Genomic DNA, 16217 nt, shown 5'->3' with positions numbered 1-16217 from the left:
GAAATTTCCTTTACAAAGACCCTCTAGAATCACGATGTCAAAAATCTGTTTAATGAAATGTAAATAATTTACCAAGAACACTTCCAATGTTCTTCACATATTTGAGTGCTTTTTGGGCAGAAGAAATGGATGCCAAGCAAGAGGTGTGGCCATCTAAAATGGCTGCCTGCAAAGGGTAATGGGAGTTGTGGTCAAGCTGGGACACACACAGTGCACAGCCACTGTGTATTGTACAAAGGAAAAACTAGACCGAACTGCACCTGTTAGAGGTCAATCACTGATTTCCCCAGGACAATAGACTCAAATCAAGGAAAGCAACAGTAGCAGACTCCCCAGCACCGCTCCCCCCTATTTGGAAAGGCGTACACACTTGGAACAATAATGACTAGGACCCGCCCAGCCATCAAGGTACCCGCCCCTAATTGACCGGTATCGATCATAGTGATTGAGGCTCTATCGATCCATTAGACCTTAAGTTTTTTTTGAAAATATATTTATTCAAATTTTTCAACAAATTTTCAACAAAACTCCCCCCACCCCCCCCCCAACAAGAAAAAGAAACAAAAACACAAGCAGAAATTATACATAGGATTTCCCCCAGATACAATAACCCCCCCATATAACAGTAGAAAATACAAATAGGGAAACCCCCCACCTTAACCCAAACCCCACCCCAAAAGAAACCCCCTCCCTCTGTAGCACAATCAATCACTCACGAGATGAGATGAGAAGAAGCCGAACAATGGCTTTATTACGCAGACTTGTTCCCCAGCAGCACAGTTACAGAATGCGGCTGCTGGGAGAACCCGGGCTCTTATACTCCTCCGCCTTACTGGGTGGAGCCAGCAGGCGGCTAATCCAATCAGGATCCAGTGTCTATCTACCAATAGCCTCTCGGCATCCCAGGGTACCTTAATACCCCTAATACACACCACCACATTCACCCCTTGTTAAAAAAGAACCCGACGGGGTAGTGGGCCGTATGGTGGTAGGGGTTTCCAGAGTCGGTACTTAGGATGCCGCTAACACGGCGGCTATGCTCCGATATTAACTACTTACAATGCCGCTTTTACTGGGCAACCAAACCAAAAATATTATTTACAGAGGCATTTCGTGCTTCATTATACAGATTTGATGAATCGGATGGGTGCCCTGGTCGTCTTAGCCCCAGTGGTGATGCAGGCGCAGGTTCCGGCCTCCTCGTCTCTGAGAGCGTCGCGATGCCTTGTCCCGCTCCCATATCCCTATTCGGGGCCAGGTGAAGGACCGATCCACCATGGAAGGGGGCGGCTGTGGGATGCGCCGGCGGGAGGGAGGGGGTGATCGGTGTGGGGGGGGGGGCGTGGCTCCAGAGGGGGTCACTAGTGTTGGGGGGGGGGTGCGGGGCTCTGGCGGGTGCCAGGTCCCGCAGGGAGACCTGTCGGCCGTCGGGGTACGCGTGGAGGAGATTAACCCTCTCAACCAACGGGTCCGATTTGTGTGTCCGCACATGCTTTCGGAGCAGGATGGGTCCCGGGGCTGCCAGCCAGGTTGGAAGTGACGTTCCAGAGGAGGACTTCCTAGGGAAGACAAGGAGGCGTTCGTGAGGTGTTTGATTCGTTATTGTACACAGTAGCGACTGGATGGAGTGGAGGGCGTCCGGGAGGACTTCCTGCCAGCGGGAAACTGGGAGACTTCTGGACCGCAGGGCCAGTAGGACAGTCTTCCAGACCCTTCCGTTCTCCCTCTCTACCTAACCGTTCCCCCGGGGGGTTGTAACTGGTCGTCATGCTCGAGGCGATGCCCTTGCTGAGCAGGAATTGACGCAGTTCGTCACTCATGAAAGAGGACCCCCTATCGCTATGTATGTAGGCGGGGAAACCGAACAGTGTAGAGATGGTGCCGAGGGCTCTAATGACCGTGGCCACGGTCATGTCGTGACGGGATGGCGAATGGGAACCGGGAGTATTCGTCAATCAAGTTGAGGAAATACGTGTTGCGATCGGTGGAGGGGAGGGGCCCTTTGAAGTCCAGGCTGAGGTGCTCAAAAGGACGGGATGCCTTTATCAGGTGCGCTTTATCTGGCCGGTAGAAATGCGGCTTGCACTCTGCGCAGATCTGGCAGTTCCTGGTGGCGGTCCTGACCTCCTCGATGGAGTAGGGCAGGTTGCGGGTCTTCACGAAGCGATAGGACCGAGTGACCCCCGGGTGGCAGAGGTCCTCGTGGAGGGTTCGGAGACGGTCCACTTGTGCGTTGGCACACGTGCCGCGGGATAGGGCATCGGAAGGCTCGTTCAGTTTTCCGGGACGATACAAGATCTCACAGTTATAGGTGGAGAGTTCGATCCTCCACCGCAAGATCTTGTCGTTCTTGATCTTGCCCCGCTGTGCATTATCAAACATGAAGGCTACCGACCGTTGGTCAATGAGGAGAGTGAATCTCCTACTGGCCAGGTAATGCCTCCAATGCCGCACAGCTTCCACTATGGCCTGGGCCTCCTTTTCCACTGAGGAGTGGCGGATTTCTGAAGCGTGGAGGGTGCGTGAAAAAAAGGCCACGGGTCTGCCCGCTTGGTTGAGGGTGGCCGCCAGAGCTACGTCAGACGCGTTGCTCTCGACTTGGAAGTGGAGGGACTTGTCGATTGCGTACATCGTGGCCTTTGCGATATCCGCTTTGATGCGGCTGAAAGCCTGGCGGGCCTCTGTCGACGGGGAAATCCGTGGACTGGATTAGCAGACGGGCCTTGTCCGCGTAGTTGGGGGCCCACTGGGCGTAATAATAGAAGACGCCCAGGCAGCAGGGCCTTGGAGCAGTGGGGGAGGGGGAACTCTATGAGGGAGCGCATGCGTTCGGGGCCGGGGCCTATCACTCCATTTCGCACTATCTGGCCAAGGATGGCTAGACGGTCGGTGCTAAACACACATTTTTCCTTGTATGTGAGATTCAGGGCGTTTGCGGTCTGGAGGAATTTGCGGAGGTTGGCGTCGTGGTCCTGCTGATCGTGGCCGCAGATGGTGACGTTGTCGAGATATGGGGACGTGGCCCGCAAACCGTACCGATCAACCATTCTGTCCATCTCCCGTTGGAAAACCGAGACCCCGTTTGTGACGCCGAATGGAACCCTTAAAAAATGATAGAGCCGCCCATCTGCTTCGAAAGCAATGTATTTTCGGTCGATCGGGCGAATGGGGAGCTGGTGGTAGGCGGACTTAAGGTCCACCGTGGAAAACCCTTGTACTGTGCAATCCGATTGACCATGTCGGATATGCGGGGGAGAGGGTACGCATCCAGCTGTGTGTACCTTTTGATGGTTTGACTGTAGTCTACGACCATCCTCTGCTTCTCCCCGGTCTTTACAACTACCACCTGGGCTCTCCAGGGAATATTGCTGGCCTGAATTATGCCTTCTCTCAGCAGGCGCTGGACTTCTGACTGGATAAAAGATCGGTCCTGGACGCTGTACCGTCTGCTCCTAGTGGTGACTGGTTTGCAATCCGGGGTGAGGTTCGCGAACAGGGAAGGCGGATCGACCTTGAGGGTCGTGAGGCTGCAGATGGTGAGTGGGGGTATAGGGCCGCCAAATTTAAACGTTAAACTCTGGAGATTACACTGAAAATCCAATCCCAGGAGTGTGGCAGCGCAGAGGTGGGGAAGGACGTAAAGCCAGTAGTTTTTGAACTCCCTCCCCTGCACTGTGAGGTTCGCAATGCAGAACCCTTTTATCTCTACCAAATGGGACCCCGCCGCCAGAAAATTTTTTTGATTACTCGGGTGGATCGGAAGGGAACAGCGTCTTACAGTATCAGGATGTATAAAACTCTCCGTGATCCCAGAGTCGATCAGGCAGGACGTCTCGTACCTGTTTACAAATATCGTTGTTGTTGATGCTGTTTGGAGCGTTCGGGGCCACAACTGGTCCAGAGTCACAGAAGCCAGTCGTAGTTGCTGCACCGGGGCATTTTCTTCAGGCCCCGTGTGGCCGTCCATCCCGGGGTCTTTAGACGTCAGCCAAGATGGCGGCGTCCACGGGTCGCACACGGTCGGGGGTGGACAAGATGGCACCGCCCATGGATCGCACGTTGCCGGGGGAGCACAAAATGGCGGCGCCCATCCCTCCCGCATGGAGTCCAGGATCCAAGATGGCGGCGACCGTTGGCCGCACATGGTTCGCTGGGGGGAGTTGAGTTTGGTGTTCTCCCCCGGAGATTGCGGCTACCCCCCGGGCCTGGCACACAGCTACGAAGTGCCCCTTTTTCCCGCACTCTTTACAGAGGGCCGAGCGGGCCGGGCAGCGCATCCGGGGGTGTTTCCCCTGCCCGCAAAAGTAGCTGCGGGCCCCCCCCCCGGTGATCTGCCGCTCTGGCAGTGCAGGCCTGCGGGGGGGGGCAGGGGTCCCGGGGGTTCGGTCGTGGCGGGGGTACACGGTGCCCAAGGGGCTGCCGTGCGGTCGGGGGCGTAGGCGCAGGCGTTCTGTGACGCCACATCAAACGAGGCCATGAGGGCCCATGCCTCTTTGAGACCTAGTGTGTCTCTTTCCAGCAATCGCTGGCGAATTTGGGATGAAAGCAAACCTGCCACGAACGCATCTCGGACCAGCAGCTCTGTGTGTTCATTAGCCCCAACCGATGGGCAGTTACAGTTTCTCCCCAGTATCAACAGCGCATTGTAGAATTCGTCCAGCGATTTCTCCGGGGATCTGCCGTCTCGTTGCGAGCTGGCGGCATGCGTAGATCTGGTTGACGGGCCGAACGTAGATTCCTATCAGCATCGCGATCGCCGTCGGGAAATCGTCCGCATCCTCTATGAGCGTGTAGATATCAGGGCTCACCCTGGCATGCAGGACCTGGATTTTCTGTTCTTCTGTAGGTATGCCGGGGACCGTTCGGATGTATCCGTGGAAACACGCTAACCAATGTTTAAAAGTGTCCGCTGCATTTGCCGCGTGGGGGCTGATTCGCAGACACTCCGGCATGATTCAGAGCTCCATGTCCTTAAAAGTTGCGTAATAAATTGTAGCGCAATCAATCACTCACGAGGCAAGTTGAGAAGGAGTCGAACGATGGCTTTATTAGGCAGACTTGTTCCCCAGCAGCACAGTTACAGAATGCGGCTGCTGGGAGAACCCGGGCTCTTATACTCAGCCTTACTGGGTGGAGCCAGCAGGCGGCTGATCCAATCGGGATCCAGTGTCTATCTACCAATAGCCTCTCGGCATCCCAGAGTACCTTAATACCCCTAATACATACCCCCCCCCAACCCCTGGGTTGCTGCTGCTGCTGACCTACTCCTAACGCTCCGCGAGATAGTCTAGGAACGGTTGCCACCGCCTGAAAAACCCTTGCACAGACCCTCTCAAGGCAAACTTTATCCTCTCCAGCTTGATGAATCCTGCCATGTCATTAATCCAAGCTTCCACATTAGGGGGCCTTCGCATCTTTCCACAGTAACAAAATCCTCCGCCAGGCTACCAGGGACGCAAAGGCCAGAATACCGGCCTCTTTCACCTCCTGCACTCCTGGCTCGTCCGATACCCCAAATAATGCTAACCCCCAGCTCGGCTTGACCCGGGCGTTCACCACCATGGATATAGTCCTCGCAAAACCCCTCCAAAACCCATCCAATGCCGGGCACGACCAGAACATATGGGCGTGATTTGCTGGGCTCCCCGAGCACCTCCCACAACTGTCCTCCACCCCAAAGAACCTACTCAACCTCGCCCCTGTCATATGCGCTCTGTGAATAACTTTAAACTGTATTAGTATAGGAATCTCTCATTTATGGGATCTTAACCTGTCGAACTACACCAAGTTTGGGGGAAGCTTAGTTGATTAATCAAGTCCTGGCGCAATACGACAAGTTGTAAGATTTGTAATATTTGTAGACTGTGTTAAGTTGTTCGATTCCTTGTATTATTCGACTGTGTATAGTTGAAGGAATTTATATTATCTCTGCTATTCGGTTATCAGTAGCACTTTGCGAATACTGGAACTCAGCAGAAATTTGCAGTATAAACTTCTCAGGTGCCAAAAGGAATTGTTTTATTTGTAGTCGCTTGATTACAATTTGAAAGTCATTTAAAAGGCAATTCGTAGACAATTCGAAGCTTTCAGAGAATTACAGACATTATCTTTCTTTGCTTAGGCAGACAGCTCGAAAGTAACTTTTAAAAGGTCAAAGTCTGGCAATGAAACATGAAGAGAGAGAGAAAGCTAATCTTCAGCTAAACTCAAACTCAAAGTCAAAAGTGGACTAACATCACTGACACAGACTGGTAGACTGACAGGCTGACAGAACCCCCAAAAATACATCTCTAAAATGGAGACTATATAGGACAAAACTGACTAAACTAACAGAAAGACAGCACAAAGACATCTCCTCAACACACACCCCCCCCCAAAGACAATACACTACAGACAACACACTAAAATGGCGGGCGGAAACTTTTCAGTTATACACTTTCATATCTGTCTTAAGTCATCTAATCACACCCCAATATAATCCTAATTGGTTTGGGTTAGACTCAAACACATTTGATTTGATGGCAAGCCGTCCGTCTTCAATGTGCAACATCAGCTTTTCTGACCCAGCTGTTATCTGCGTTGTGAACAATGGTGCCTTCTTGTTGCTGTGTATTCAGCCCTTGGCCTTGACAATTAGCACAAGCAGTGTCAAATTGTTTTGCAACTGTGCTGTTTTAATGTCACACTGTCTTTGAAAATATGCATTTGCCAGAACAACGGACCTCAGTAAAAGTGAATTATGCTGTATAAATGGGTATTTAAAACTGGGGCTCAACATTTATGCTTAAACAGCTATCTTTTACCTATACTAGTTGTATTCGAAATACCTGGCTTCTACAATTAGGCTGAGCCTGGCGCAAGAGGAGGAAGAATTAACCCTACTCAGGGCATCAGCCCACAGACCCTCATCTATCTCCTCCCCAAGCTCCTCCTCCCACTTGCCCTTTAACTCCTCCGCCGAGGCCTCTTCCTCTTCCTGCAGCTCCTGGTAAATCGCCGAAACCTTGCCTTCTCCAACCCATACACGCAAAATCACCCTGTCCTGAATCCTACGTGCTGGAAGCAGCGGGAATTCCCTCACCTGCCGCCTCACGAACGCCCTCACTTACATGTACCTGAAAGCGTTTCCCGGGGGTAGCCCAAATTTCTCCTCGAACGCCCCTAGGCTCGCAAACGTCCCATCGATGAACAGGTCCCCCATTTTTCTAATCACTGCCCGATGCCAGCTCCGAAGCCCCCCCACCCATCCTTCCCGGGATGAACCGATGATTCTCCCGAATCGGGGACCAAACTGAGGCTCCCACCTCGTCCCTGTGTCGCCTCCACTGCCCCCAGATCTTCAGCGTCGCCGCCACCACCAGACTCGTGATGTACCTTGTCGGCGAGATTGGCAGCGGTGCCGTCACCAGCGCCCTCAGGCTCGTGCCCACACAGGGCGCCATCTCTAGCCTCTTCCACGCTGCCCCCCCCCCCCCCTCCATTACCCACTTACGGATCAGCACCACATTGGCTGCCCAATAATAGCCACATAGATACGGCAGAGCCACCCCCCCCCTGTCCCTGCTATGCTCCAGAAACACCCTCTTCACCCTCGGGGTCTTATTCACCCACACAAATCCCATGATGCTCCTGCTTACCCGTTTGAAAAAGGCCTTGGGGATCAAAATGGGAAGGCCCTGGAACACAAAGACAAACCTCGGAAGGACCGTCATTTTTATCGACTGCACCCTACCCGCTAGTGAGAGTGGCAGCATATCCCATCTTTTAAAATCCTCCTCCATCTGCTCCACCAACCGCGTCAAATTGAGCTTGTGCAGGGCCCCCCAACTCCTAGCTACCTGGATCCCCAGGTACCGAAAGCTCCTTTCCGCCCTCTTCAGCAGTAGCTCATCTATCCCCCTTCCCTGATCCCCTGAATGCACCACAAAGAGCTCACTCTTCCCTACATTGAGTTTATACCCCGAAAAGTCCCCAAACTCCCTAACGATCATCATGACCTCCGCCATCCCCTCCACTGGGTCCGCAACATACAACAACAGGTCATCGGCATATAATGACATCCGGTGTTCCTCTCTCTTTCCCCCCCCCCCCCCCCCCCCCCCCATTTCCTGGACTCCCTCCGTGCCATGGCCATGGGCTCAATTGCCAGTGCAAACAACAAGGGGGATAAGGGACACCCCTGCCTCGTCCCCCGGTACAGTCGAAAGTACTCCGACCTCCGCCGGTTCGTAACCACACTCGCCACAGGGGCTCTATATAGTAGCCTGACCCAACTGATGAACCCCTCCCCGAACCCAAACCTCCGCAACACTTCCCAAAGATACTCCCACTCCACCCGATCAAATGCCCTCTCCGCGTCCATAGCCGCCACCACCTCCGCTTCCCCCTCAACCGAGGGCATCATAATTACATTGAGGAGCCTCCGCACATTAGGATTCAGCTGCCTACCCTTCACAAATCCCGTCTGGTCCTCATGAATCACCCCCGGGACACAGTCCTCAATTCTCGTAGCCAGCACCTTCGCCAACAAATTAGCGTCAACATTGAGGAGCGAGATCGGTCTATACGACCCACATTGCAATGGATCCTTGTCCCGCTTCAAAATCAAAGAAATCAGCGCCCTAGACATTGACGGGGGCAGGGTCCCCTCCTCCCTCACCTCATTAAAAATCCTCACTAGCAACGGGCCCAGCAGGTCCACGGATTTCCTGTAAAATTCAACCGGGAACCCATCCGGCCCCGAGGCCTTCCCCGCCTGCATGCTCCCCAATCCTTTAACCAGCTCCTCCAGCCCAATCGGCGCCCCCAGCCCAACCACCTGCTCCTCCTCCACCCTCGGGAACCTCAGCTGATCTAGGAATCGTCGCATCCCCATTTCCCCGCTGGGGGCTCAGACCTGTACAGATCCCCATAGAAGTCCCTAAATACCTCGTTTATTCTCACCGCACTCTGCACCGTATTCTCCCCTCCATCTCTAACTCCACCAATCTCCCTCGCTGCCTCCCTCCTACGAAGCCGATGCACCAGCATCCGACTCGCCCCCTCCCCACACTCACACGCAACCCCTTGCGTTTTCCTCCACTGTGCCTCTGCTTTCCCCGTAGTCATCAGGTCGAATTCCGTCTGGAGGTTCCGTCACTCCCTGAGTAGCCCCTCCTCCGTCATCCCTAAGTAGCATAACTCCTGTCCACCCTTAACGTCTGCCCCACGAACCTCTTCCTCTCCCTCCCCTCTCTCTTCTTCCTGTGGGCCCCAATGGAGATTGGCTCTCCGAGACGACCCCCACCTGCACCTCCCCGTCATCGCCGGCCTCCAAGCATCCTCCAATACACCCCCGAACCAGCCCGCACACCCTCCCATCCGCCAACAGTCCCACATCGAGGCGCGACAGTGGGCGCTGGTCCCTCTCTTCCTCCAGCTCCACCCAATGCGGGGCGTGGTCCGAGATGGCCATGGCCGAATATTCCGTTCCCTCCTCTTTCGGGACCAGTGCCCCACCCAAGACGAAAAACTCCATCCGGGAGCAGGCGGGAAAAAAAAGAAAACTCCCCGGCCAGCGGCCTGGCAAACCTCCACGGATCCACTCCCCCCATCTGGTCCATAAACCCCCTGAGCACCTTGGCCGCAGCCGGCCTCTTACCCGTCCTGCACCTAGAACAGTCCAGTGCTGGGTCCAGCACCGTGTTGAAGTCCCGTCTCTCCCCCCCCCCCCCCCCCCCCCCCCCCCATTATCAAGCTTCCTATCTCCAGATCCGGAATCAGACCCAGCATGCGTTTCATAAATCCGGCACCATTCCAATTCTGGGCATATACATTCACCAGTACCACCCGCACCCCCTGCAACCTACCACTCACCATCACATATCGACCTCCATTATCCGCCACAATATTCAGCGCCTCGAACGACCCCCCCCCCCCCTCTTCCTCCACGGGGCCCCGCCCCTCCAACACCGAAGCCAACACTCTCACACAGCCCCCACATTAAATCCATTCAGCCATCCCCACCCAGCACCAAAACAAAAAGAACATTCCCAAAACGCAGTAAACAACCCCCCCGCCCGACAAACCCTCCGTTCGAGTCCAACTTTTCAGACTGGATAAAGTTCCACGCCTCATCAGGCGTCTCAAAATAATGGTGCCGATCTTGGAACGTGACCCACAATCGCGCTGGCTGCAGCACCCCGAACTTCACCCCCTTCCGATGGAGAACCGCCTTAGCCCGGTTGAAACCAGCCCTCTTCTTAGCCACCTCCGCACTCCAGTCCTGGTAGATTCGGATCTCCGTGTTCTCCCACCTGCTGCTCCGTTCTTTTTTGGCCCATCTCAGGACGCACTCTCTGTCCATAAAGCGGTGAAACCTCACCACTACAGCCCTTGGCGGCTCGTTGGCTTTGGGTCTCCTTGCCAGGACCCAATGAGCCCCATCCAGCTCCAGGGGCCTCGGGAAAGCTCCCGCGCCCATCAGCGAATTGAGCATCATGCCCACATATGCCCCGGCATCGGGCCCCTCCACTCCTTCAGGGAGACCCAGAATCCGAAGATTCTTCCACCTCGACCTATTCTCCAGGTCCTCACATTTTTCCTGCCATCTCTTATGCAGTGCCTCGTGCGCCTCCACCTTCACCGCCAGGCCCAAGATCTCGTCCTCGTTCTCCGGGGCTTTTTGCTGCACCTCCCGGATCGCCGCCCCTTGGGCCTTCTGGGTCTCCACAAGCTTCTCAATCGACGCCTTAATTGGCGCCAGCATTTCTGCCTTCTGCTCCGCAAAGCAGCATTTGAGGAACTCCTGCTGCTCCTGCGCCCACGCTGCTTGGTCTCCACCCGCTGCCATCTTGCTTCTCCTTCCTCGCACTTTCCGCTGCACCAAAATCACTTTCTTAACCGCTCCACTCCTGGTCCAATCCATATAGTGCTGGGGGAACCTTGCTGTCACCTTCCCACACTGGGAGCCGTCGAACAATTGCCATTGGGGCCCCTCTAAAGAGCCCAAAAGTCCGTTCCTGGCGGGAGCTGCCAAACGTGCGACCTACCTCGGCATAGCCGCAACCGGAAGTCATTGGATATTGAGTTAACCCTGCCCAAAAGGGCGCGAAAGAGAAGAAAGATAACAAGCCCTGCGCACTAGGGATCGGTCTCTTTTGAAATCGGCCTGTGCCCACACCAACTGCAGCATAGTTTAAGACCGCGATTGCTACCTGACAGAGAAACGAGCCGCAGCCGAGACGAACCTGATGATTTACAGCCGACACACGTGGGGACTCAGATAAAGGCAGAACTATCTACCTGCATAGAGCTGGTCATCGAGAAGTTAAGTAAAGGTCATCTCAGTTGATAGGTGTAGTTTAATACATAGCTGCGTGTATCATTGCACATAGAAATAAGTCTTGTGTTTAATAATAAGACTTAGCTCGATAGATTGATGGTGTCAGGGCAAATGGATACTGGTGGATTGAAGATTGCCACATTAATATTTTGGTAACTAAATCTGAACCAATAACTGCAATACTAATGAAAAAATAAAGCAAACGTCAATGTTCTACCAATAAATGCTGTCAGCATGAACTTGAACACATTAGTGAATAAATGTAACAAGGTTTGGGGACCCTGAAAGCTAATGTAGCAATATGAAGTATCATGTTACATATTCTGCTTGGAAGATTATATATTGTATCTTATTAGAAAACCATATGAAATTGGAAATTGCTGGTTGTCACTGTCAGATTAACATGATTGAAGGAGTAATTTAAATGAGGGACTTAAAATGGGCCCTGAAGGAGTAGAGGATGTGTGTGAGCGTTCCGGGGGGGGCGCCCGTGAATCACGTTCATATGTTTTGGTCCTGTCCAAAGCTAGGGGAGTACTGGAAGGAGGTGTTTAAGGTAATTTCCAAGGTGGTGCATGTGAAACTGGACCCGGGTCCCCAGGAGGCCATATTCGGGGTGTCGGACCAGCCAGGGTTGGAAACTGGAGCGGAGGCAGATATCATAGCCTTCGCCTCGTTGATCGCCCAAAGGCGGATCCTGCTGGGATGGAGCGCAGCCTCTCCACCCAGTGCCCTGGCGTGGCAGGGGGACCTGTTGGAATACTTGACCCTTGAGAATGTTAAGTCCGAACTGAGGGGAAGCTCGGAGGGGTTCTACAAGTCATGGGCACTATTTATTATGCACTTTCAAGAACTGAATAACATCGAACATTAGTTGGGGGGGGGGGGGGGGGGGGAGCTGTGTAGATTAAGGGTGACTACGGGTAATCCCTGATTCCTTTTTGTCATTTGTTTATGTCAATAAGCGGGTTGAGGTTTGGAGGTTGGTGGGCGGATGGGATCGTTGTTATTATGGGGACTGACATATCTTGCTGATTATTGTTTATTGTTGATGGGTGTAAATGCGGGAAAAAATGTGAAAAAGGAGGAGAATAAAAATTTTTTTTTTTTTAAATGGGCCCTGGAGGAAAAGATGGTGGTGAATTTTAGAACGGAATGTAATGCACTCCATTTTCTTGCAGTTCAGGTTAGTCAAAACCGATAAGGAACAGTATGATCGGGAAGAAAGACCAGAAGCGCAGCAAGAAATTCTTAAAAGAGTTGCCAAGGACTTGCCTGTTTATACCAGAACTGCAAATGGAGGTAAATTGCTATTCCAGTTATGTGAGCAATAAATACGAGCAAGCAATAAGAAACGCACAAAATACTCATTTTTGGAAAATTGCATTCTGAAATCATACACTGCATTATTTCCATATATCCCTTTGCTCCCATGTTGGTATTGTATTTGTGTGAGATTATTTTTAAAGTTGGTATAGTCCTAAAGTTTAAGATTTTCCCACCTTCCTGGTATTCCTCAAATGACAATGTTGAACGTCACTTGAAAAACAAGGGCACAAAATTGTTGTTCTTCAATACTGAGAATGACTCGATGGTATCATCATGGGTTCAGACGGGTTGTGGGGTTACTGAGGGAATCAACATAAGGAACTAACCTACTTGACTTCATCTTCACTGAAGATCTGTCTGACCCAGATATGTCTGCTACAATAGCACTGGTGGGAGAGATGATCACAGACCTCTTATGAAGTCAAATCGTATATTCACAGTGATGGCATGTTTTATCATGTACGGTGATACTATTGCAATGTTAAGTGGGATAAACTAAGGACAGATCAAGCAGTAGGAACGCTGTGGGAATTCAGTAACTGCAGAATTTTATTTTAGACTGTAACCTTATAGCCCAGCACATCCTTCATTCCTGAATCACCATCAGGCTGGGGGATCACCACCAAAATTTCTAGGGAGTATTCAAGGGGATACCCGGACAGCAAAATGTATCCTTTGGAATAAGGTATTAACCAAGAGACACTACAATACAGAGAAACCTACATGCTGAATAACAAAAGTAGCAGACTGTAGATATGGCTAAGAGACACTGCATCTCGTCAACAACAGTGTGGATGACTGTTGGCCAACAGGAGGGAGGAGGTGGCTCCATGAAATCCTCATCTTCAACCATGATAAATCCAGGACAAGAGTGCAAGAGACAAAGTTGGTATTTGCAATCATATTTTGCTAAAAGTGCCAAAGGTTCTTGAGGTCCAAGCATCACGGTAGCTAATGTCTATCCAATGTCTAGCCAATCTGGTTACTTCCATATGACATTAATAAGCAACTAAAGGCAGAGGACACAGAAAAGGCTCTGGGCTACAACATTTACGAACTGTAGTGCTGAATACGATGTGGAGGATTACTCAAAATGTCCTCTCTACAGAAACAAATCTAACCTAACCAATTACTTCCCTCTTAACCTCTTGGAATCATCACATAGGCCATCAAGCAATGCTCCTTCACCAATAACCTGCTTATTGACATTCAGTTAACATTCGGCAAGAGCTGAAATCTAAAGAGTAATCGCCCTCAAAATCAAAAATTTAGTCGTGTGGCTCCAAAGAACCCAAGGAATGCAGAAGTCAAGGGGAAAACCTTCAGGTGGTTGCAATCATTCCTCATGTAAAGGAAGATGATTATAATTATCAAAGGCCAATCATCATAGCTCCAAGACACTGATGCAGGAGTTCCTTGGCAGTGCATTCTCGGCCAAACTTCCCTGGTTCATGAATGACCTTCATGCCATCATTTGGTCAGGAGTGGGGCTTTTTGTTAATGATTCCACAATATTTTTACTTTTAGATGTCATTCAGTTTAAACAGACATATCAGGGACTTAAGATGAACAAGATCATCAAGAGATGATTTAGCTCATTGAGTTAGATAGCTGGTTTGTGATGCAGAACAAGGCCAGCAGCACGGGTTCAATTCCCGTACCAGCTTACCCGAACAGGCGCCGGAATGTGGCGACTAGGGGCTTTTCACAGTAACTTCATATTTGTGACAACAAAAGATTATTATTTTTTTTAAGATAAAGATAGATAGTTTTTGAAGAATAAAGGGATTAAGGGTTATGGTGTTCGGGCCGGAAAGTGGAGCTGAGTCCACAAAAGATCAGCCATGATCTCATTGAATGGTGGAGCAGGCTCGAGGGGCCAGATGGCCTACTCCTGCTCCTAGTTCTTATGTTCTTAAGTTCCATTATACTCAAAATCCATTATTTTCTCCGCTTTAAATTACTGTAACAAGATAATTATGGAGCATTGTCATGTATTCCTTATCTGAAAATATGGTCCAGTTATTTATTATTAACATCAATTAGTAGCATCTGTTATTTCTAAGAGGTTTGTTCATTTCATTTTATTTTGAATAACTACCTGAGATTCCAGCTTTAACCATTCTGGCCTTCCCAGCGCACAGTAGCATAATTTAAAATGCCTATTTTCCTACTTTTTATAATACTTGTTCAGAACTGTCGTTGGGACACTTGCTCAGAACTGCCATTTTCAGTCCAAAAGGAGGCTCCTTTGGAACTGTCGTTTCGAGTCCGATAGGACACTTCTTTGGGACTGTTGTTTCAAGTCCGGTAGGACACTTCTTTGCAATTGTCCAGAAGAGATCAGAAGCACCGTTTCCCTCTCCACAAATGCTGCCTGATCTCCTGAGTGTTCCCAACACTTTCTATTTTAATTTCAGATCTTTAGCATTCTCAGTGTTTTACTTTAACTCTTAGAAATCATGTGTAGCTCTTCTGTGGCTGAGCTGCAGTTCTTTGGATGCTTTGTTTAACTGCACTGACTCCTCTCTCACAAGTGGCTGCAATGTTCAGAAAGGAAAGGACACCATTACCCATATAATGGCTGTGTGTGTGTGTAGGAAAGACAGCCTAAGCATTCAAGAAACATTTCAGTCAGAGAAGTGGGAAGTGATTGCTTATTTCATGTGGTGCCTCAACTTCACTGTGTTGGTTTTGAAAGCACAGCAGATTCAATTAAATCACAATTTGTTATGATCCCAGCTGCTGTTAATACTGGACAAGTTAAATCCCAGAGTGAAACCTGGCTGATTAACTTTTTTCCCCCAGAAACTGTGAAGGGAATTTGCTGCACAAATTCAGAGGACTCTGCTAATAAACTTTTAATGCAAAGAATAAAATATTTATTAGACCAAGAAAAGTTACCTATTTGGCACCAGAGAAAAAGGCTGGAAAGTTCTCAATAGTACAAGACAACGATTCAAACTCTCACTATTCCTTTACCCCAGCAACTCTTACTTGCAGAATGAAGAATTACCGCTAGCTTGACACAAAGGCTTCTCAATTGAGACTGAAACAATTGCAAATAGGTTTCTTCCTATGAATTCCTGAGCATTTACCTTGCTGCTTCTCATCTAGCTTGTATCTCTCCCCGAGACACCCAAAAACCGTACTCTAAACTCAATATTTGGAACTCTTTTCTCCCAAATGACTGGATAGTGATTGAAATTTTAAGGAGAGGGTCAAGGTATATGGAGCAAAGGCACATGAAAGAACTGGACAGATCACCCAGCATTGACCTAGGTACCGGAAATGACAACGGCAAACCTAACCCTGTCAACCGTGCAAAGTCCTCCTTACTAACATCTGGGAGCTTGTGCCAAATTTGGGAGTGCTGTCTTACAGTTTAGTCAAGCAACAGCCTGACATAGTCATTCTCACGGAATCATACCTTACAAGTCATGGGCGTCATTCTCCGACCCCCCAGCGGGTCGGAGAATGGCCTTTGGCCGCCGTGAATCCCGCCCCCGCCGGTGCCGAAGTCTCCGAAGGGAGACAAGTCGGCGGGGCGTTAATGTCGCCGCTG

General features: G+C 50.6%; 1 protein-coding gene across 2 annotated transcripts in view; it reads left to right on the top strand.

Annotated features, from left to right (window-relative positions):
- The window catches only part of LOC140391866 (palmitoyltransferase ZDHHC20-B-like), a 132675-nt gene that overhangs the window by 43286 nt on the left and 73172 nt on the right, over nt 1-16217 (top strand). For both annotated transcript variants that reach the window (XM_072476848.1, XM_072476846.1), the window contains exon 4: nt 12505-12625. In XM_072476848.1, the coding sequence (XP_072332949.1) occupies nt 12505-12625 (121 nt within the window). The remainder of the gene's footprint in view (nt 1-12504; nt 12626-16217) is intronic.

Source organism: Scyliorhinus torazame, chromosome 15 (assembly GCF_047496885.1).
Source record: "Scyliorhinus torazame isolate Kashiwa2021f chromosome 15, sScyTor2.1, whole genome shotgun sequence".
Lineage (NCBI taxonomy): Eukaryota > Metazoa > Chordata > Chondrichthyes > Carcharhiniformes > Scyliorhinidae > Scyliorhinus > Scyliorhinus torazame.
This window is presented reverse-complemented; position numbering and strand designations above follow the sequence as displayed.